The 23,442-nt window shown below is 35.5% G+C and overlaps 1 protein-coding gene across 1 annotated transcript; it reads right to left on the bottom strand.

Annotated features, from left to right (window-relative positions):
• Positions 1-859: 859 nt before the first annotated feature.
• Positions 860-22,397, bottom strand: LOC110115058. The gene is made up of 15 exons (XM_020848175.2): positions 22,038-22,397; positions 16,530-16,923; positions 16,264-16,441; positions 15,705-15,844; positions 14,353-15,616; positions 14,151-14,251; positions 13,869-14,013; positions 9,540-9,608; positions 9,364-9,409; positions 8,860-9,257; positions 5,670-5,749; positions 5,423-5,558; positions 5,001-5,163; positions 1,738-1,820; positions 860-1,295 (listed from the first exon to the last, which is right to left on the bottom strand). Exons 1-15 carry the CDS (start codon positions 22,138-22,140, stop codon positions 1,164-1,166), a joined length of 3,432 nt encoding a protein of 1,143 aa, XP_020703834.1. The 5' UTR covers positions 22,141-22,397; the 3' UTR covers positions 860-1,163.
• Positions 22,398-23,442: the final 1,045 nt, after the last annotated feature.

Below are 23,442 nucleotides of genomic sequence, written 5' to 3'. Positions count from 1 at the left end.
CAAATTAAGTTATTTTCTCTCTTTTTTTTCACATATTATTCTACACTTGCATAATTTTCATATCTCCACAGTACAATTGCCCAAGCTATGAGAGTTGTCTAAATGAGTGCACAGTTAGAATTAGGGAAAAGTATTACGTTCGGCGTCCGGATTTGTCTGGAGGCGAATCCGGATGAGGCAGGTCACCTGAAGCCCAGTGCATCCGGGCGACATGGCGCGTCCAGATTCGCCTCCGGACGGTTCGGACACCGCACGTAATAATCTCTCCTGAGCACTTGGGTCATCTGGTTCAACATGCACATGTAAGAATCAAAGCAAACCAAATTTGGTCATAGATAATGGTTAACAAATCAAGTATGAATATATAGCTGAATACTCAGCTCGAGCTTTTGGTGAACTTCAACAATTGATAATTTGACTAAGCCAAATACGATCCATAATATACTAAACTTGGCTCGATTACAATCAGTTGTCAATTTTAACGATGGATACTTATCATTTTATTCAAATCCTTTCAACTAGTTGCACATGTGCATCATACCATATTTATTCTTCACAAAAAAAAAAAATAGGAGATACCCAAAAATAACATAGAGGGTCTTAGAAAAGAGAGATTATTCTGTGCAGAATCCGAATGTATTCGGAGATGCATCAGGATGCACTGGGCCCCGGTGATGTGGCATGCCCAGATTCGCCTCCGAACACATTCGGATTACGCACAGAATACAATCTTACCCATAGAGTTCTGCTAAGCAACCATCAAAGCCTATATATCCTTCTCTTCAAATCCAAACTTGCGTAAATACATGGAAAATTGTATTAACAAGTAGATTGCTTCATGAGAACTCTCACATCACCATAATAACAAACATTTAGATTTAATTAACTCATAAAAATCAATTATGTACAGAATTCTTCTTGAAATTGATTATGGTGTAATCAAGAAAAAACTATATAATGGACCTAAAAGGTACAAAATTGGACTACGTATTGACTCAACATAGCAATCAATGAACAAGTGGACATCAATAACAACCTTCTGTAATACAAACTAGAACTTGGCTATTTACAATAATATTTTTTATTTACCGCAGAAGACATCAAACGGTAAAGCCACCAGATTTCCAGTTAAAAAATGGTACTGTAGCTCAGTGAGTAGAGACTTACTCTTCAAAGAATCCAAACTGATCTTTTTCTTCATGGCATTGTCTAATAACCTCCTCAAGCTCGGGGAAAGCAGATAGCAGTAGTAACTCTAAGAGCTCTACTGTCAGCTGCTTCAAGCAAACTACAGACTGATACAGTAAAAAGTTCAGATTAAAACGCTGAGCATAAGAAATTTAATTTTACCATAGAGAGAAATTAGGTCAAGATATCATGATCAAAATTAATTTTTAATAATCTCGAATTTATTTTGAGATGAGTGTAAGCATTTATCTCAAATCAAATCTAAAGATTTTAAAATTTATCCTAACCTTTTAATCTGAAATCCTAGCAGAGAAATTGAGTTAACCATATTTGTTCATGATGAGTTTTAAAATCTTTAGATTTGTTTTGGGATGAGTGCAACATAAGTTGATTGATTATTCATATATTACACTGATCTCAAAGTAATTCAAAGATTTTTAAGTTCATCCTGAATAAATTTTAATACATAAATCCTGAACCTTTTTTTTTTGTTCTATATTATCTTATACATGATCATAAAAAATTTTGTTTATGGAAAAGGAAAAACACCTGAAGAAAGAAATATATATCTTGAGCGCAATGTTCATACTCCTTTCTGCCCACAAGACCTACAAGAGGAGCTGGTGCTTTATCTGCAAAAATACAATAAGACAGTAAGAAAAATGTCATCTGTTATGAATCACACAATAGTAAAATTAGGGGGACATCCAGCATGTAATATATAACCATTAGATCAGCAGCCTTATATTATAAGAAATTGCAAGATTGGGCCTTAAACATGTTCATTTATAAAAGCAAATGCTGCTTTGACAAATAAGGGAAGATGATTGATGATCAATTCTTCGGATAAGGCTAATGAAAAATCACTTTAAATTTAAGCCTATCCAAAATTGATGCCTTGAAAATATAACAATGCAAAAATCCCTCGAAACATTGCCAGACAAGCATTATCATAACCATCATTAGCTCCTCCAAAAACTTCTGTGTTTCGGGTTTCTTTACATCTCATTTCTTCCTAGAGATGCATTTAGCATAGCTATAGTTCAGCTAGTTATTACTTTAAAAAAAAAAAGTTCTGGCCTTTCACATTACTTTTAGCAAATAGCATTTAGTTCAGAGTTACCGACGACATTGACTAAGAATTTGGAGGTGGTATTGAAACCACTGGAGCTGAAAGGGGTACAACAACGAGAAGGGAGGGAACTGTTGATCAAATGGAAGTCTACCAGACTATGATGCCACCTAGGAGCAATACAAGAGGATGAAGCATCAATTCTCATCTTGTCACCTTGAGGACAAAGTGGGTCTTTGAGAGGGGGATATTGTTAGACAAGTCCCTCGACCAATCAAATTGATCCATCTTGCTCATATTTACACTAGGCGGAACAGAGGTTCGCCCAACAAGAGTTAGATCTCCTTGGTGGGGCCAGCAGTGAATTAAGAAATAATTATGGATGGTTTGAGAGGAAAAATTCAAGTAAAGGGCTATTTAGGGATTTAGATGATTGTTGTTTAGCTTTATGTAGATTATTAAAATGGTAGGGACAATGATACAACACTTTTCCCATGCCAACTAAAGCTTGTAATTACTAAGGACTACATTAAAGAGATGTGCGAGGTGGGTGGAGGTTCACTTGACATCACTCAAGTTATCTTTGATAATCTGTAATAACAAAATTGGTATAAAGTGTTGTATCATTGTCCCTACCATTTTAGATGATAAAGAATGGGAACAAATACTTACTGAAGGACTGAGTACTAGTATCAAATGTCACGATAGCATAACAAGTACAATTATAAAAGCTACTTTTTTTTTTTTTGCTTCAACTTATTAGGTCAATTAAGAAGGAAGAAAGGATTTTTGCTCTATCAACTTATAAGCAAGGCTTAAGAAGTACAATTGGAGGAATTGTTGAAAAAGTATATACTACTCTTCCAGGACATATAGTTGTTTCCAACATAGTAACCCACCGCAACCAAAATTGTTGATGTCATCCTAAAAGGTTAATTACCGAACAAAACGAAGTAATATATAAGGAAATTGGCAAGTAGTTTTCCCTCATCTAGAGATATACAACTCATAGAAGTGAATTCCTCCAAAAAGGGAGACCAATAATCTAGAGATTAGAGCTATTAGGAGATCAATTAGATTGCCTATGATCTTGATTTGGGTAACAGATCATGAAAAGATAGATGATATTCTGTTCGTTGAAGTTTTAACAATCTGATTTCTGTAAGAAAATTATTGACTATGATGATAATCAAAGCACACTTGAAATTGTAGAGGATGTTGCTAAGGAGTTTGTAAGCATCATCATATCATCAATAAGAGCAAATAAGGGAGGATATTAAAACTTCAGAAGTTAGACCATTATACCAAATTTCAAATTAAAGCGGGGTATTGATGAATTTAGAGTTTTATTTCTTTGGATAAGTTGCATTTGAATTAAAATCCAAATTATGATAATTCCTATAGGAATTATTGTTTTGTCTGAACTACCAACGTTGTTATTTGTAAATAATGCTCATTTTGTTTTGGAGTTTGTTTAGAAACGAATAAGAACTTATATCTAGCATATTGCCCTATAAAGAAAATTAATTTTCTTGTAGAAAAACCAATTGAAAAACAGAATTATGCTAACAATCTTTCCCTTCTCCTTTCCCTTGCTTTCTACTACTTGGTTCCTGCTCTTGTAGCATAGAGCCACAAAAGCTTATCCAAGATTACTCTAGTGTAGCTAAAACAACAGTTATCTTCTGCACAGATTGTTGTTGTTTTCCAATGGAACTTCCATTGAAGAGCTTACTTTACCATTGCTTGCTTTGCATCTACATTTGTTGTCTTCCATCTGTTGTCCTTGTTGATAGCTGGTGCCACCAAAGTTTTTGTTCATTGTTGTGTATTATTTTTCCGCTATTATTCTACTGCTACTACACTTAACAGGTTGTTGTAATCAACCAAGTGCAGAAAACAGGTTCTTGTTGCCCCAAAGGAAAAACAGACAGAAAAGGTTGTTGTCCAGGCAGGTAAAGTTACAACATGAGTTTGTGTTGCCCACAATGAGGAGCCCAACTCAGATAAAAGAATCCATATGAAAAGAGAAACAGCACTCCAGGTATGATTACTTGATCAATAGAGAACCTCCAGAAAATTTCTAAAAGCTTTTCAAATCAATCTAGCTTCTCGCCAGCTTACACAATAACATTGAGAGTTTGTCTACCAATTTTAATGAAATGAAAATCATTCTCTTTAGTATCATAAAAAAGCACCCTAAAGCATGAATTTCCAAATAAAACGAAGCTAATTGTTCAAATATACTGGTCGACCAAAAGCATGCTCTAAAACAATGAAGTGCATGCTTCAATCTAATGCGCAAGAATGCTTGATTTAGAAAACAACCTTTATTCAGAAAAAGATGAATGGCCTGCCTAGTTTTCTTTTATCCTCTCATTAAATCCGTGCTTTAAACTTAAAATTGTTCTGCCATTCGTGTAGTCATATGCTTCTTTTCCACATTTTCTAGCTCTTACTGGTCAGTTATACATCCCAATTCTCGTGTTATAACAATTTATGTTGGAATTGCCATTTTGTTAACATTTTCTAAGTTGAAATGCCACATAGAAATGCAGTTTTCTCCTATTTCTTTTGTGTGGGTAATGATCTGACGTGTTGCACGTGAATAACTATGCCTTTATCCCTCTTGCAGGTATAGTTGCTAAATCCAAATTTAAGAAACACTTATATATTTTTTATGTTCGCAACGAATGAGATAAAGAATATTTGCATGAAATATACAGTAGATCAGCCTCACCTACTATCAACTCATAAACAAATTTCGCACGACGAGCAGCTTCTATTTGTTGCTCACTCTCGAGAAAGTTGTTTCCGCTGCCTATATTACCTGGAGAAGAAACTGGTGTAGGAGGTTTACGGTTTGGATGCTTAGTAATGAAGATTCCATCAGGCCATAGCATCTGATTCAAGGCAGAAAATTTCTAAGCATTTCAAACAATCTAATGCAAAATAGACATTTTATACATTTCAAAGTTGAGATGTCTAAGGAACTAAAAAAGAACATGGCATTTTACATCTACCAATAATCTAATTTTCTGATTACCAGCAAGGAGGTAATAATTGATGGCAAGCTTACATGCCCTGCCAACTATACCGATTGATATTTAACCTTGGCTAACCTTCGAAGTTTAAATATGATAACAAAAACAAATCGCATACTTGCTCAATGCGCCTAATTGCATTAGCAACTACTGATCCTTTTCTCAAAAGCTGGATTTTGTCAATAAGCCAATCATCAAAAGCATCCCCCATTCCCAATTGCAGCAATTGTTTCGCCACCCAAAATGCTTGACGCCTAAATAACACAAATATATGGAACATATATTTGCATTAGCTTCACAGCAAAATTGGAGAATCTAAAACAGTCGGATGAAATATTTCAAATGGGATTCCACAATATAATTACCTGATCCAGCCCCCATCTTTAAGCTGAAAAATTACATCCATCAAATCCAATATAGGGACACTTAGATTTGGAGTCGCCCACTGCAGTAAAAAAAATTACAAATTCCATCTTTAAGAGTTGTAAAAATCCACAGAAGTTTTCTTTCTTCTTTCATTGATTTGTCAAAATGATATGGGGTGGAGAAGAATGAGTTGAAACAAGATAGTAGTGATGAAATAAGACTTGTATCCATCAGCACCATTGCATCAAGATTATTTCATAAAATATGATTTATAAGAAAATCTGAAAGTAAGTACCATTAAGGAAGATTATCTACAGAATAAAAGGAAATAGCGAAGAAAAAGCATGAAAGCATCTAAGCAGATAAATGATCCTAAGTTGTGCAAGTGGCTATTAAATTACACATTACATCTCAAAGCACTTAGCATCAACAATGATGAGTAAATTTCTTGATTATTTCAGGGGTGAATCCCAACCCAAATAAACCAGCTTCAAAATTTTCAGGCGTTAATTGTTTTATAGGGCTGAACCCCAAACCTAATCAACTAACTTCATGACATAAACATTGAAGCTAGTTAATTAGGTTTGAGGTTCATCCCTATTAAGTAATTCGCATCAATGCTAATTTCAAAATATCAAGAGTCAATCAACCCCCTCTAACATCAATGTCAATATGTACCCATCAAAAACAACAAAAATTTCTCTAAAGTATTATAAAAATGTCATTAGTGTTCTATCCATTTAGAACCTACATAGTTGTATGTTAAGATCACCAAATCATGTGTTGCTATACCCACATAGATTCTTCTCAGGCACAATAGAAACGATGTTGCCTACTTAAACTTTTCTCGGATGGCAAGAGCAAGTGAGGTTTTACATCTATCGCATTTTCGTTTTACATTAATAAGCATTCATGTTCTAGATGATAAATCAAATAATTGACAAGTTCCTAGATGTTAGCGCCACATGTTTAAGGAAACTTTTCAAATGTTAGAGATTCATGCAATCCTATAACCATCGTTGTGAGTTATGCAAAGATATATGAATTTACATAAAAGAGCCGAAAGTATAGATTCATAGACTAGCATTAGCACCAGAAAAATGGACATAAAAGAGCCTACTTTCTCTTCAGCATATAAGGCAAGCAAGTGATATAAATCTACACCTTTTTAATTATATTTTAAAATTATATATATGATTTTAAAATATAATTAAAAAGGTGTAGATTTATTCAACCTTACAGCTAAGGCTCATAGGCAGATCTGTTATACGTCCTTGTTCTCCGACCTGCAATCCTCATCTCTTCTGCAACATTTGCAACACAGCATGGTGGCATGCAGCATTACAGCTCAATACGTGCATCTGTGAACACTTCTACAACAATAACAACATCAGCCATTATCCCACTACGTGGGGTCGGCTATATGAATTATTTTTCTCCATTATGTCCGGTTAAGAGTCAAATTCTCATTTAAAGGGTGTTGATCGAAGAAGGCCAGAGGAACTCTAGTCGCTGATCGCGTCGAGCAGCCCTGTTCGCGTCTCGTTGAGCAGCCCTGTTCGCGTCGCGTCGAGCAGCCCTGTGTTCGCGTTGTTGGACGGAGGAGCTCGCGTCGCTGATCGTCCGTCGCTGCTGGCGTCGCTGATCGGCAAAGTCGCTACCCGCGCCATTCGAGCTACTCAACGAGCCATCGAGTCGAGCAGCCCTGTGTTCGAGCTTGATTAGCCGTCGAGCTCAAACTTGTGTGCGAGCCGGCTTGGCTCGGTTGCACCCCTATATCTAATACATCTACTCTCCTAATAGGGTCATCAGAAGGCCGTCGTTTTACATGACCATAGGCCAAATCTAATACATAACAAAGCTTCTTATTTTTTAACTTTTCTTGCACATTTTAATTCCACTAACTCTATTTTTATTAGTATGAATTTTTTTCTTTTAAAACTCCAAGAACATCCTTTGCAACATTATTAATATTAATAGCTAATTTATCCCACATAACATTCGTTTCCTCATACACAGACAAAATCTTAATAACTTGAATCTTATTCTCAAAAATATTTTTTTAGTGTTCTTAAGAACCCCATCTAATCTTAGAACAAGGTTTTACTAAATTTTTTATACTATACCCCTTCATCTTAAAGTCCAAAACTAATAAGCGATGTTGGGTACATAAACTTTCATTCGAAATAACTTTACAATATTTGCAATATAAATGATCTATTTTTCTTATAAGAAAATAATTAATGAGTTTTACTATATCCATTCTTATAAGTGATGAGAAGCTCATCTCTTTTCTTAAATAAGGTATTAGTAATTACAAAATCATAAGCTGGAGCAAAATCTGATATAGTCTTACCAGCATTATTAGTCGCTCCAAACCCATAGCCACCATGAATACTTTTAAAATCCTCTAACTTTCTACCAACATGTTCATTTAAATATCCTCCAATAAAAACTCTTTCTTTGAGATGTATCTTTTGAATTAATTCTTCTAAGTCATTCCAAAATTTTGATTTTAAACACATATACAAACCTACTTAAGGCGCATAAGCACTTATAATATTAATAATCTTAGCATCAATAATAATCTTAAAAGCAATAATTTTGTCTTTAATTCTATCAATTTTTATAACATTATCATTTAAACTCTTATCTATAATCACACCTCCATCATTTCTAGTACGACTTCAACTAGAATACCAAAGTTTAAATCCTAAACTATAAATCTCCTTAGTCTTCTCTCAAACTCATTTAGTTTCTTGAATGCATAAAGTATTTATCTTCATATGAATCATAATATCAATTAATTTCATTCATTTGCTTGTAAGAGAACCTACATTCCAAGATCCTATCCGAATTCAAATTTTGTGGGCTAGCTTCTTTACCCACGTCCGTTCATGATGTGAGAGCCCTTGCCTATTTAACATTGCATCCGGGCACCAATGCAGCGACCTTGAACACTTCTCGCTGTATTCAGATCATACAGCGCGTCACTTCCAGGAAACGCTCTAGCATTAACATAATATATTAAAGGATTCATGTCATGATTATTTGACAAATTTTACGCTGGATGTCAACTACCTAACACAACCCTCCACTTTTCTCATCTGTGAACACTTCTGAGGAACAAAAATATAATAAACAAGTTAAAATATAAAATCGAAAGTTGCTGCTTTAGGAAAGACTTACTTCAGTAGGAAGTATTGGATCTCCAACAGCCACAGGAATTTGGGATGCCTCAGGTAGGCCATCATCTCCACTTAAAGTACCTTTACGGTCATCATTTTCAATCTTGCTAGGATCCGACATCCTTTGAACCATGTTTTTCTCTGTGTCACTCCCAGAATTATCATGAGATAAAGAATTACCTTCTTTACTAACATTCATTCCAGCATGCCCCTCAAATTTTCTCTTTCGCATCCCAAAATTTTCTGATTCTGTATTTTTTTTGTTCAAATGCATGGATAAAGCATTTACTCCATTTACACTGCTCAACTGTTCAGTCTGAGACGGTAACTGACAGTTTGCAACTTCAGCCGAGTTGTGGACCTTAGCACTGTTCTCAGGTAGCTTATCATTAGGATCAACTGCAAAAAATCATGATGGGATCGGAAGATGAATTTAATGAGCATGCATCAACAGTTTCACTTAAAAAACTGGTACAACATTGGGAAATTAAAAAAAAAGATTTACCCGACAATGTTTGCATGATAGAGAGAGAATCAGAGAACAAGTAAGTCTGCAGCACATTACAACAATCATAAGAAAATAAAAGGAAATAGTGCATGTCAAAACTGCCTTCAGACAAAACAAACCTGACAAGGGACGTAACATGAATTGAAAGGCAATTAAGAGAACAATATGCAAACCTGTGAATCAACGCTGAGAAAATCCCAAACCTCTATAGATCCTGATATGGTTGGAAGCTCAAGAAGCCTCTGAAACATAAAACTTGCACTTTAGAAAGATAAAATATATTAAAATTAGCTAAAACTATTGTTATCTTATTTGTACAACACAGGCAAAATGTATTCCACTATGAACAAACAGGCTAACGTTACATCAATATGAGTAATAAAATGCAACATCATCATTAACCTCATTCCAACTATTTGGAGCCAGATTTATGAATCCTTTTTCCCCATCTATTCCTATACAACTAGGATTAACTTGCATCACAATATTTATGCTAGTATAGAGGCAAGAGGAATTTCTTCTGATCCTAGTCTGTAGCTTCTTCATGCCATGGGAAGTTATAGACAAAGTCACTGATAAAGTGCAAGTCCACCTCAATTCTCAGTTTGAGGTACTTATTTGTCCTTTTTTAGTTTATTATCTGCAGTTTAAAAGAAACTTATGAAAGTAGTTAATTTGGTCTAATTTGGTATTTTTATATTTGTTTTTGGATAATTTTATCATGCTTAGTAAGAAATATTTCTAAAGTCATATAATTCAATCAGAGTTGATGAAGAATAAATAAAGGGCTTTAACTTCTGGTTTCCCTGCAGGGATTCGCTAACCTTTCTAGGATTTCCCTCATGCTGCTTCCGCACTACGTCATGTCTCCCTTTGAAGTGTTCATTCATCTAATTTCGTTTAAACATTTCCTCCTTTGTATCCTAAATTATCCTTCAACATTGGATTCTTTCCTTCTCAAAATATTAATGTAAATACACTACAATCATCATTTGTGTTGCTCCAATCCCACCTAATTGGCATCAAAACCGAATTCCATATACTATAAAAAGCTTTTCACCAATAAATTTTCACGGTCAACTTATGCTACATTCAATTACTTACAATTTCTTCCAGCTCTGCATCTCACGCCCATATCATATTTCTTGCAATTCCCAAGCACAAAGGTGCTCCATTCATCTAATTCAAATCTCTCCTTGCAAAACAAAACCCCCTATTAATTGACTTGCCGCCATACCACCCAAATTCAATATGATGTTTATTATCAAGGTTTAGGCCTCTTCCATAAGAATGTTGGAGAAGACATATCTAAGGAGATGATAAAGGATTCATTGTTTTACCTTTAAATCCATCGTCAAGACAGCCTCTTGAGCCTTTATCTAGGTCCCTTCAGTCCCAAGCATCGCATCTAACTGTAAGCTATCATCTCAACAGCCCATTCATGTGCATTTTCTCACAAACCTGCACTCCCAAACATTGCTCTCATGACTCTTCCTAGCTCGCTTCACTCACTAGCAAAATCATCATGCATCCATGTCTTGCAAAATTATCATGCACGCTCTTCTGCATCATTTGCGATTGCATCCATCTCCTACATGGCCTGCTTCCACACACATCGCACTTCCTTGGAATCCTCATCTTTAAAACCCACAATCACAATGACCACTTCGTGCCTAAACCAGCTACTTACATATCCTAACTACCAACATGTTGCTTTCATAATCATCCAGCACATGTGTTCTTTATGCTTACCAATCTGCAAATTCCGTGGCATTATTCACTAATCACAAAACTATGTGATGGGGACATCGATCAGAGGTTCAAGCATGTGTATCGCCGGAGATAGCGCAGATCGACGGCTACGATTCAGAGTCTTTACTTTTGATATATTTTATGTTTCATTTAGTTTGCATTTCCGTTTTCCTAGTTTACCCATATGGGGAGTGTTTTCTTATTGCAGCCCAGAGGGCATTTGAGTACTTTTCTTTTCTTTGTGTTTGAGACCTATATATAGCGGTCTTATACTTTGTAAAAGGTTGATAAATATTTTGAATGAAATGCTATGTTATCTTCTTCTTCTTGCATGAGAGCTAGAGAAGGGTGATTGAGCTCAAGGTGAGCGTGCGCATTACCCACCAGTCGTTGGAAGCGTCCGCGACTCATGGCTTTATTTTTATTTTCTTATTCTCTTATCCACATCGTGGCCTCTTCTTTTCATACCGGCCTCTTCCCTTTTCCCCCGCACGTTTCAAATTTTGAAATTCAAATTGATTGAATCTCAAACTTTCCAAATTTGTCAAAAGCCATATTAGGAAAGTATTCCAATTCAAATCAATTTTGAATTTCAAAACCAATTGGATTTCATGATAAATTTTCCTAATGTTTATGTGCTAATTTGGAAGGCTCATAAGTTTCTCCCTCACTGTGGGCTCCGAAAATTCGGCCACGTCCTCCCCGCCGCGCGATTTCTTTCTGTTTATTCGGCGAGGGGAGTTTTAACGGATTAGGTTCCGGGGTAAATTTTGGAAGGCAGATTCCCCAATTAATTCATTAATGACCCCTTAATTTGAAATCAAATTTCAAATTAATTTCAGGTTTTGAATTAAACCCCTTCTCCCTCCTCTAGTGAACCCGCCGGCCCCCCTCTTCATGGGCTCCATTAAATGCCCATTAATCCTCCTAAATTCTAATTGAAAATTTGAAATTATTTTCAAATCGCTTCCCTCCAAATTTACTAAAAATCTGAAATTAGTTTCAAATTTGAGTAAATCTCTTCCTTCCCTCATCTAACCTAAATCCCCTCTCCCAAATCACCCGCCCCCTCTCTCCCCACCTTGGCCGCCCCTCTCCCCATTACCTCCCTTGGTAAATTTTGGATGCTCATAACACTTGAAGCCAAGAGAAAAAGACGACGCCCTTCAACCTCCACTTCAATGTTGAATGGCGGATCCCGAACTTGAATGGGGACTTGTTTTCGACGCCGATGGAAATCTCAACATCCTACGATCTCCGTTCTTCGATGTGGGATTTGAGCACGACGCCACCGTTGGAGATTATTTGGATCAAGTTGTCCCTACTCTTGCGCACGTCATCGACCGCCAACTTCCAAACTATGATTGGAGCATCAACAGTCAACCACTCCTGCCATCCTCGCCACCGTCAACCTTTCCGTGGTTCAAGGCCGTTGGGGTTGCTACCGTCCTCGTGGCATCGTTGGATATGCTAAAGACCTTCTTCCGCTAAGCCCTACTTCGAGATTGAGTGAGCAAGGTAACTCGTTGTGAATTTTTTAACTATTAACTGTGGGATTACATATTACTCCGCATTTGTCTTATTGTGATAATTTCAAGATCTATCGCCAATTGTGTCCAAACATCAAGTTTGTAATTGCTTATCATAATAACTTTGACAATTGAAAACTCTTGAACCTCACCTCACGATACCTTAATCTTAAATTAGCACACTTTGTGATTCTTTATAAATTTCACGTGCAATTCTTGATTGTATCACATCACTATGTCACATCTGCAAATCACAACCATTCATTCTCAGACAAAGCCCATCCACCTAACATCATTAGCCATTTGAAACCATTGGCTTAGTCAATTCGTACAGTGTCAAATCAATCTAGCAATGTGTATGAAGATAACCCGGCTTCCAAAGATATCTTTCCAAATATGTGGTATGTTCATAGGGATTGATGAAGAGAGCCTAGTTGTAAATCTTATTGATGATGTTGAAATTCTTCCCATGCATCCCTTCCTCATTGGGATGAACTTCCTTTCACCTCTTCTTTAGGATGTATTTTCTATCTTTCTCCTCCAAGATAGATTTTGCCAGCCATAAAATATAGTTTAAGACCTCCAGTTCTTTCCTTAAGCAACATTTCAACTCTCTGAAAGTTCTTTGCAGTTCAATAGAATTGATATAGTATAACTCTATCCAAGTCTTTAGTTTTTAGTCCTTACTTGTCTTTTATAGATAATTATTAGCAATTGAAATGTCATTAGTTCTTTAGGACTAGTATATTTTTATAATTGTTCAAGAGTAATTTTATCATTTTTAATCAGGCATAATTCTATAAATGGGGCAGAAGTCTTATATTTCAGCCATAATTGTGATACAATAAAAAAAAAAATTTTTTATTTTCCCACAAGGGGATTCACTCACTACTAGCATTTTTCTCATTCATCTCTTCTCAATCTCATCTCATCTCATGCCCCTCTTCCTTTTAAGCCTTTATTCATTTAAATTTCTTACCAATTCATTCTCTTTACCTCCCAGGTTCTTCCTCTACACCAGATTATTACTTTCTCAAAATAAAAAAAATAAAAAAAAAATAAAAAAATTAGAAGCCACCACAATCACAGTTTTTGTTTTGTTGCTGGCAATCAACCGCCTTACAGACTTTCCAAAGATAGCATAAAGGAAACTACAGAATACCATGAAAAAACAGTTATCCTTCATGTTGTCAATGAAAAACACAACATAAATAGAAATACCTTTAGATATTTATCAAGTAATTTACATCTTTCTTGAACAACAGGTAGTTCAAGTCCCGACAAAAGAAAATGTTTTGGCGGCAAGCTAAGACTATATTCCGGAAATTCCTTTAGACGCCGATGCAACTCTTCAAAATGCCGGAACCTAATAGAAATAACGGTTTTTAAAATTCAGAAAGTAAACAGACTACTTAAACAGAAAAAAAAAAAAGTCAAAAATTCAAAGCAGCAAGTCATGAACAGATCCTGTAAAAAAATGGGTTTTTTCAGTTTCTGCCTTACCTTCTTTTGATGGACCAACAATGATTATTTGCATCAGTCACAGCAATGGAATACACAGCAAAATTTCCTGAACCACTCTTAACAATGTTGGCGCCGAAAACCTAAATCATAAAATTTATCCACATCATTTGCAATAAGCCATGATGCCCATCCTTTGCACATCTTGAATTGAAAGTACAATGGAAAGAAACACTAGATTCACCTCACATCTAAGCTTTAGAAATGAGTCTGCCAGCACAGAATTTTCCAAAGACTTCAAAGAAAAGGTGGATGATTCAGATGCTGAGACGGAAGGCATGGATGATGATGCAGCTGCCCCACTATGAATCCTACCAACAATTTCAACATCCGGGTCATCACTCAGTTCCTCCATTCTAGTATCTTTGGCTAATTCATTTAGTAGATCCTTCCCTTCGCCTAAGAAAAAGGACGATCTCTCAATCTCTTGCCAAAGGGGGGTCTTCTGATTACTTGGCCTAAATTTTTTCCTTCCTGATGGAGTTCTCAATGTCCTGGGATGTCGAACATGGTTTTTAACCTTTTTCTTTGTTGAATGGAAATCAGAAGTTTCAAGAGGGTGCCTTATGTGTGAAACAGAAGCATTTCTTTTGTTTTTGCTATCCCAGACTCTTGTTCCAGGAGAGCCAAGGCCTGTCACATTGCTGCTCTCTTCATCTTCAGTTTCATATGAACTTTCACTAGCTATTTCAATCTCTTCCTGATGAACATCTGACTTTTCTTGATATGGATCGGAAAGGTGATAAGCTGAATCAATCATGTCAGAATGAGCAATAAAGTTGTCGGCAAAATCTAGATTCTCATGACATGGAACAGCAGTATTAATCATGGACGAATCACGGCTTGCTGCCTTATCTTTTTTCAAGTAACCAGGTGTTGTTGCACATTGCTTTGTGCTATTGCTGCAGGTAGATGTACCATGTGCATTTTGCTTTGGAAACTGTTTTGATCCTTCCTTCTTCCTATAGTTTCTTCCTTTTGCCCATACATTTTCAAGATGCTCTGGTGCAAGCGCATTCTGCTTCTTTTGGGAAATTATATCCAAAAGCTGACCCCATTCTCCTTTGGGAATGGAAGATAAAGTTGGGTCAATATGATTAGTTTGAGTATTTGGTGATTCTTGAGCACCATTATTTATGGTCCCTGGCATCAGCGCTGTCTCATGAGTCCCTACAGAACTGCAACCTGAAGAATGTTTATGCTTCAAATAAGTTGCTCCATTATTTGCCACTTGTTCATCAGAAGCAATTTTAGATGGGCCATGCTTAAATTGTACAAGTTCGAGCCCCACAGCTGAGCGATCTAGTAACCCAGAAAGCTGTTCAGCTGATGGCTTTGAAGGTGCATTAGACTTGACTATGACTGCCTGATCTGTTGAAGTTTTAGCTTCCTTATCAGCCTTGTTGGCAAAAGAAAGAACCAAAGACTCAATCTTTTCATTGATAACCCTAACGTGAAAATGAAAACATTATATTAAATTGGACAAAAGCAAAAAGTCTATATGAGAAAGAATCAACGAAGCGAAAATATAACCACCTTGGATTAGCCAAGTTTAAAACAGGTCGAAAGACAGCACAAGCAAGAAGTTCTCTAGTGGTATATTGAAAAAAACAGCATTGCAGGTCTTTGGGCCTAAAAGCAGTCGACATAAGCCCCTTCACCAAATGCTGCAATACCTGAGACAGTGGATTTGGAAACAAAAATGATTTTTATTTAAACTTTCCTCAGCAAAACTTAAAACCCTTAATAGTAAATTCTTCTTTATCAGAAAGCAGATACGCAATACAAACCTAGAGCATAAAATTGTTAGGGAATTAGCCTATTCAATATCAAGTTATTCCAATAATTTGATCAAATGGGCTAAATTAGGGCAAATACAAAATAACAGAATGCAATTAGAAACGGAAGAAATAATGAAATGAAAATTCTTTCACTAAAAACGATCAATTAGCATAAGTCTAAAGCAATAATGGCTCGGAATTGCAAATTCACAAAAAGATAAAAGAAACAACGTTTCAGATTTTAACTTCTACATTACATCCTGCTGTAATAAGTCAATAACCAGTTGAATTTCCTGGTACGAGGGACCTACAACCTTATGCTCAGCTTTTGCAGAAAACAGAGCAGGATGCAACTTGCTCTCAGCGGCCAGAACCTGCTTCAGTTGAAGATCTTGATGATCAAGGGGAAGCTTCTTCAATTCCTGCCTTCCAATCTTGGAGATGCTCGTACGATAAAGTTCCAAATGATTGCAAAACAGATTAATAATATCCCTGCATCATTTTCCACAACCACATTCCAATAAATAAATATATTCTCTTCAAAAGGTCATTAAAGGGAAGGTAGTATGGTGATAAAAACCTGGTAAGAAGCTCAATAAGATTTATCTCTCTTGCACGACTTGAAATTTCCCCAAAAACATTATTTATAATCTGAACTAATTCTTCAGGACCATCTTTATCAGGTGTTATGCGAGAGTACCAAAGATTTGTTACCCACTCTGAGACCAAGTGTCTGGTAAAGTGGTCAATTGCCTCCTCAGTAACAGGAGAATTCACCTTGCTTCTCCAGTTGAACTTTTCAAGGGGAGAGTTGTGAGGTTTGATGGACTTCTTTTGGGAAGATGGATTGCTAAGAGGTGGTTTGCTGCCTGTTGCTGACTTCTTGTGGATATCAAGCTCAAGCGAGATGTATCGGCAGAAAATGATCAACACAGCAGCGGCGGGCAAGTTCACCCAGACTGAGGAACTAGTTACTGAAAACAAAGCATTATGGAACCAATACTCAAAGAGAAGAGCTAAACAAAAGAAAGAAAATAAAACTGAGATCTTCAGATGGGAATATATAAACAGATGGTTAGAACCAAATATGCTATTAAGCCTCCAAATACAAACTTCAACACAGATTCATTTTAAAATATATCCAAATAACAGACTGGCAAACAAAGATCCACCGAAAATGCTAAAATGCAAATTAGAGCCAAATGCACAGAAAGACCACTGCACAGGGCACAGAATTCTGAAATGATAAATCCATTAAACATGAAAATTGATATCAATGAAAGGGCCTAAGTAATATGATAAGAATTGGTAGAGCATTCATTCCAACATTTCTATACTATTTATACAATCCTAGAAGAACTTCTAATAGGAAACAGAATAATTACCATAATCCATGGATTGATGAAGATGCATAATAATAATTAGAGTATAATTAGAACAATCCACCGATTGATAAGTAGGCAATAGAGATCCCAAGAATCAACAAGTTAGCGGCAGGAGTTAAAGAAAAGAGGACGGAAGACTTAGAAAGTGTGGATCCCCAGCTAGCATAAATTATGTAGGCATTTCATACTTTGTTAGACCGGTCCAGCCGGTCCACGCGGGACCGGCCGTTACACGAAACGGTGGAAACCTTCCGCCTGGGCGGAGGCCGTGCGAGCCGCTCAGCTTGCGGGAGCGTTTCAGGAAGGAATTTTGAGGAAGTTTATGAGGGAAATTGATTGCAGGGATTGTTTAGGGAATTCCTTTTGAATTGTATGCATTAAATAGTTGATTTTTCTAGGGTTTGATCATCTTGAATTTGGCTGAAATTTGATATCACCGAGATTTAGATTTTCTTTGTGCTCTAGCGGTGTCTAGAGATTTGGGAGAGATCGATCCTCCTCTCGAATTGATGATCAATTGTATCTTTGCTGTTTTCTTCTTCTTCTAGTGAAATACAAGCTTTTCTGTGACTTTTCTCTCAGTTTTCCCATGATTTCTCACTGTTTTCCTGTGTAAAGCTGCTGTCCCCTGCTGGAGACAGCAGTTTTTCCCTTGTTCCGCTTCAGTTTTGGCTAGGAATTACTTGATTTCTAGTATTTCCTATCATACTTCCCCTCAGGGAATGAATGGATGTCATTCATTCCAAATTTGCATAATAATTTCTAAAATACTATCCTTGATAATGTTTTGGTGAGAATGTCAACAAGTTGTTTACCTGTGGTTACAAATAGAAAACAGGTTACACCACCATCAAACTTCTATTTTTATAATGTGCCTGTCAACATGAATATATTTTGATATTTTCTACAGCCATGTTGCAGGGGACTGAATGCAATATTGATAGCTAACTTGTTATCACGTTGGTAAATAACTTGGGTATATTAAGAATATTTTGAAGTATAAGAGATTTGTTTATAAGAATATCTCTTTAACTGGCCACAGTGGCCAAGGATCCATTAACCAAATTATTTTCTTATTTTAGGACAACGGTTGTATGAAGTAAATTTATGATAAGAGTTGCTCATACGATTTATGGCTCCTGAATAATTGATCCAGAGCTAAAATTGGACATTTCTAAGACTTAAAAAGAACAAGAATAGGTGATGATACCTAAGCATGCTAGAGTACAACTACCTACTATAATTTTTTTAGGTGCTCCTAAAAAACCTTTTCTCTTTCTGTGCCTTATAAATAGGCTAATTTTGTTCTGCACTTTAGAACCTATGAACCAATTGTGACAACTTTAATTAATTCTTTTCATTCAACCGATAAGTCCATGGATATTTTGCAACTCTCCAATTAGATATAGATTACATTTAGATTACATTCCTCAATTCCAATAGAGCTTAAAACCTAGGGTATGTGGGTATTATTATTATTGTGCATGAGAGAAACTGTGGTTCTGTTCCAGGAAAATAGATAATGAAAAAAAAATGCAACAATGTGTCAATGGAGATTGCAAAAATGAAAATTTTTTACAACAATACAATGATGAATGCAGAAACAATGGGACTAATTTATGAAAATGGAGTGATGAAGGCTGCAATAATGGAAAATGCTAGCTGCAACACAAAACTGAAGGCCGTACTTATGAAAAAAATAAGGGAAAAGGAAGAGAGTGCAGCAATGAAAATGGTACGGTTGTGATAATGCAATGATGAAGGCTATTGTAATGTAAATACAAAAGCAAAAGATGAGGGCTCTGATATCATAACAAGAATTGGCTGACTATTTCATTCCAAGATTTGTGTAATATTTATACAATTTGAGGATAGCTTTAATAGAAAACATAATAATTGCAATAGTTCATAGATTGATGAGTCTGTAGAACAATTATAGTAGTTCACAAATTGATGAGTAAGCAATGAAGATTCTACGAATCAAGGAGAAGGCGCAAAGGAGGAACGAAAGAGGGCGGAATTCTTGATGAATGTGGATCGTAATTGTTAGAATTTATGTAGGCGTTTTACATAAGATCTACAGAGGCATGGCAAAGAGAATAAAACTATAAATAGATGGTAATAAAAAGAAACTGAAAAAGTTTTCATGCAATTTCCAAAACTAACAATGCATTGGTATTTGGTACACAATAGCTTTGAAACATGAAATTTATATGAGTTTGATATTTCCCTACTGCAAAGCATAACAAATACTTGGAAACCTGAAAATATGAGAACATTTTATGAAGCCCAAAAAGCATGTCAAAAGCTTAGTAGTTCCTTCTCCCACCAATAGCTTCAGTTTTTTATCACGTTATCCAAGCTTTAAAACCTTTAAATCACGCCTGCTTAGAGTTTAATAACTTGAATTGCTAACAACACCATAAACTAAAATTTACGTACTTACTGAACAAACAAATAATTTCTATTTCAAGAGTTTTACGCTCTGAATCCCTCTCTTCTTTTGGAAGATTCCTAGAGAGTGAGTGAGTTTATTCTAGGTTAAGCTCTAAAGGTGACATAAGTATTAAATTAGATGTATAACGCTTGAGGTTTTAAAATATTTCAAAATAGCCATAATATCCAACATACTTTACATGCTTATAATACCCTAATCAATAATAGGTTTCCTCAAACCTCAATCATCATATTGCACGACAAAAAGGGAATGCCAAGTGCAAAAGGCTTCCACCAATGTAGGTTCCCAATAGGGTTTGAGGTAAGTAGCCATACCCAACTAACAAAAAGCTATCTTGAATTCAAAACATTAACCTTCTAGATCAAAATAGCGCAAATTTCATGCTCTCAATATGGTTATGCCAACTACCAAGGCGCCTGAATTGGAACTATAAAAATAATATCAGGATATTTATCATCAAAGACGGCTAGCATATCATAATAGTGAGCGTGTATAATTATCTTTATTGTGGTTGATAGAATTAGTGTTATCTTTCCTATTCATTAAATTATCACCCTCCAGAAAAACAACATTTTACACAAGTACATCTGTACATGTTAGTGTTCGAGTGTATGCATGTCACGGATGCATGGAAATTGGTTGAATGCGTGTCCTTAAATATATAAAAAATAGCGCCATTTGTATATAAGTAGTTATAATCATATCAATATACATATATTTGTAGCCCTCTCAAATAATTAGGGAAGATAATATTGATGATTACGAGGCACAATGTACTTATTATAAGAATGTGTAGTACATAGCATTTGTGTGTGTATATGTGTTTTTATATGTGTGTGTATTATTCAATAATTTAATGTTGATTATTAGGAAGCATGAATGTACTAAATATAAGAATAAGAGAGTAAAATTTACCTAATAGTGTGCCTACTGCCTAATCATATGTATGCATATATATTATTTTTAGCTTCCTTGTAGATTAGCTTCTTGCTTATCATATGAGCAAGCAAATATACATTGTATCCTTGACATTTCCCAATCCTAACTTCCATGTTTGGTTCACAAACATTCTTTCTTATGGATAATTGCAAGGAAAGCATAAAAGACACTTTACAGGGCTTTGCATATGAAATTTTCAACGTTTGGTGGGGAGGGGAGTATCCGGAAGTGGTGACAAGAGAGCGCATCATATTCAAGAGCATGTGGACAACCAAACAAACTATAATAAATATTCCAACTTCACCTTCAGTCGAATTCAGTTTGGAAATTCTGATAGCTATGCTAATTTTAATTGTGTATGATTGTTTGACAAGTTCAATTGATCTGATTTCTCAAATAGCTGAAGGTAGCATTACAACCAAGTCACTTCCAAAGCAGCGCGAAATAATAAGACATACTCCAAAATGCATAAAAAAAAACCTTTCTTCCCTACGGGCATGGGAATCATGAATCTTTATATGATAAAAGTTTCATAAGCACAAGGCTTTAGGAGACTTCCTTTGGACTTTGACACACTTTAACAGAGTTAAATTCACATCAATGATGTACTTTAATTACGGAATTCGCACTTAGGCTAAAGCCAAAAAAATTAGAAGAGCATTTCAACGTTGTCCGGCACTCTGAATAAAGAAAAACAATTAAAAATAAGCATCAGTTGCACTAAAACCAAATGAACGTTTGAGCGAACCCAAGCAAAGCATGAGTCGGCATTTTCTAAAGAAAGTGATAGGGAGACTTAATCATTCAACCCAATTTTACCGATTAACGCAAATGAAATAGTATAAAGAAGCATTAACAACTTGTTTAAGAGGTATTATCTTTGATCACCAAAATAAAGGTCTAATGTTTGAATTTCAGTAAAAATAGTATAAAGAAATCAATCTCCCTAAAAAATTGATTTACTTCAGATAGCAATTTAAGCTTCCCAGTTAAAATTGCAGCCCTAAATCCGGGGCATAACTTTGCGAGATTAAACCCTTGGCACCTCTTAGGGGTATGGAAGTAGAGACAGAACGAAGAAAAGCAATAAACCTAGGAGAAAAAAAACAAATCGAATCAATAGAAATCGTCTGAACAAACATGCTGCAACTGGAAAAGAACACTGGACAATCAGAGAAAAGGCAGAATCCAGGTTAAACAAATTATACATACCATTCAGATGATACTGGGATCTCATCGCCGCGAATGTCAAGAAAACAAACAGAATTAACTCCGGAGAAACCGGAAGGGAGATAAATGGACTTACAGGACATGAGATAGGAGAGGCCGAAGATGCATATTAGGAACAACACGACCCGTTTCTTCGCTTCTTCGATCAAATCTCGCACCGTATGCCTTGTTGTACTCATGTTCGGTACACGTGATACCGATCGGCGAGCTTAACGGCTCCGATCATGTAGAGATGCGATCAAATCGCGAGCACAAGAGAACTTCGGCGCCGAAGAAGGGAAGAAAGAACAGGCAGTTGAGTTGAATTACCAGTGCTAACCCCTGCACCTCAATGGCGGGATTGCGTCCGCTTCTTCCTCCAGTCCTGGCGGAGCGAGCGGCCTACGCTGTTATCAAATAAACCCCAAAACATTCTCCTAATTAAAGCTTCGTTTGGGACGGATTTGTTAATGCTTCTTATAGCACCTTTCTGATACAAAATATAAGCAGTAACTGAACTTTAAGGTCTCGTCACAATTTTTTTTTTACATTTTCTAAAACAGCTTTATATAGTGCAAAATTTATTTAATTTTAAAATTTTATTTTAGTAAGCAATGTTAAAGCTGTCTCAGATGAAATCTAATTTAATACAACATATGAGAATTTACAAAAATATCACCTAAAATTTTTATATTTAAATATCTGATGCCTAATTTTTTTTAATTTTATAGTACTTAAAATGTATCTCATTTTGATTTATCGGCTGAAAGTTTTGACTATCAATTAAGAGGTTTTGAGTTCAAATCTTATGCACTTAATTTGTGTGTGAGTTTACCTTAATTTTCCTAAATGTCTCAAAAAAATAATATTTAAGTATATTAACACCTTAAATATATTTCTTCACTGTCATTTATGGAAATATATAAGAGATCTTAGTGTCTACTATAGGAATTTTTATTGGGTCAGGTAACCTGATGTAGAGATACATCAGGTACCCAATAAAAAAATGTCACATGTACTTTAAACAAAAAACACTCAGCTTTAAACAAAAAGTAAGTGTATGTGGCATTTTTTTATTGGGTACCTGATGTATCTCTACGTCAGATTACCTGACCCAATAAAAATTCCTACTATAGAGTCATAATAGGAGTATTTATACGAATCATCTTACTCAAATATAGAGGTGTCAAAAAATAACTTAGGCATAAAAAATTCAGGCTCTAGTTGACATGTTTTAAATAAAATGGGTTTGGTTTGGATTTTTTGACCCGTTTATTAAACAAATCAGTTCAGGTTGGCCCACCAACTTGTTTTTTATTCAAAAATGATTTGTTTAATATCTTTTTTCATGATTTTTTTTTAAATTTACGAGTATAATCTTCTTATTTTTAATCGAATATGTAAACGTTGTAGTTACTAAGTTATTAAAAAAATTAATTAAGTTATAAGAAATTTAAATCAAACGGGTTAACATGATGGTTTCATGTTATTCGGGCTGTTAG

The sequence above is a fragment of the Dendrobium catenatum genome, unplaced genomic scaffold (genome assembly GCF_001605985.2).
Source record: "Dendrobium catenatum unplaced genomic scaffold, ASM160598v2 fragScaff_scaffold_621, whole genome shotgun sequence".
NCBI lineage: Eukaryota > Viridiplantae > Streptophyta > Magnoliopsida > Asparagales > Orchidaceae > Dendrobium > Dendrobium catenatum.
The sequence above is the reverse complement of the archived record's forward strand: the minus strand, read 5'-3'. Positions and strand labels throughout refer to the sequence as shown.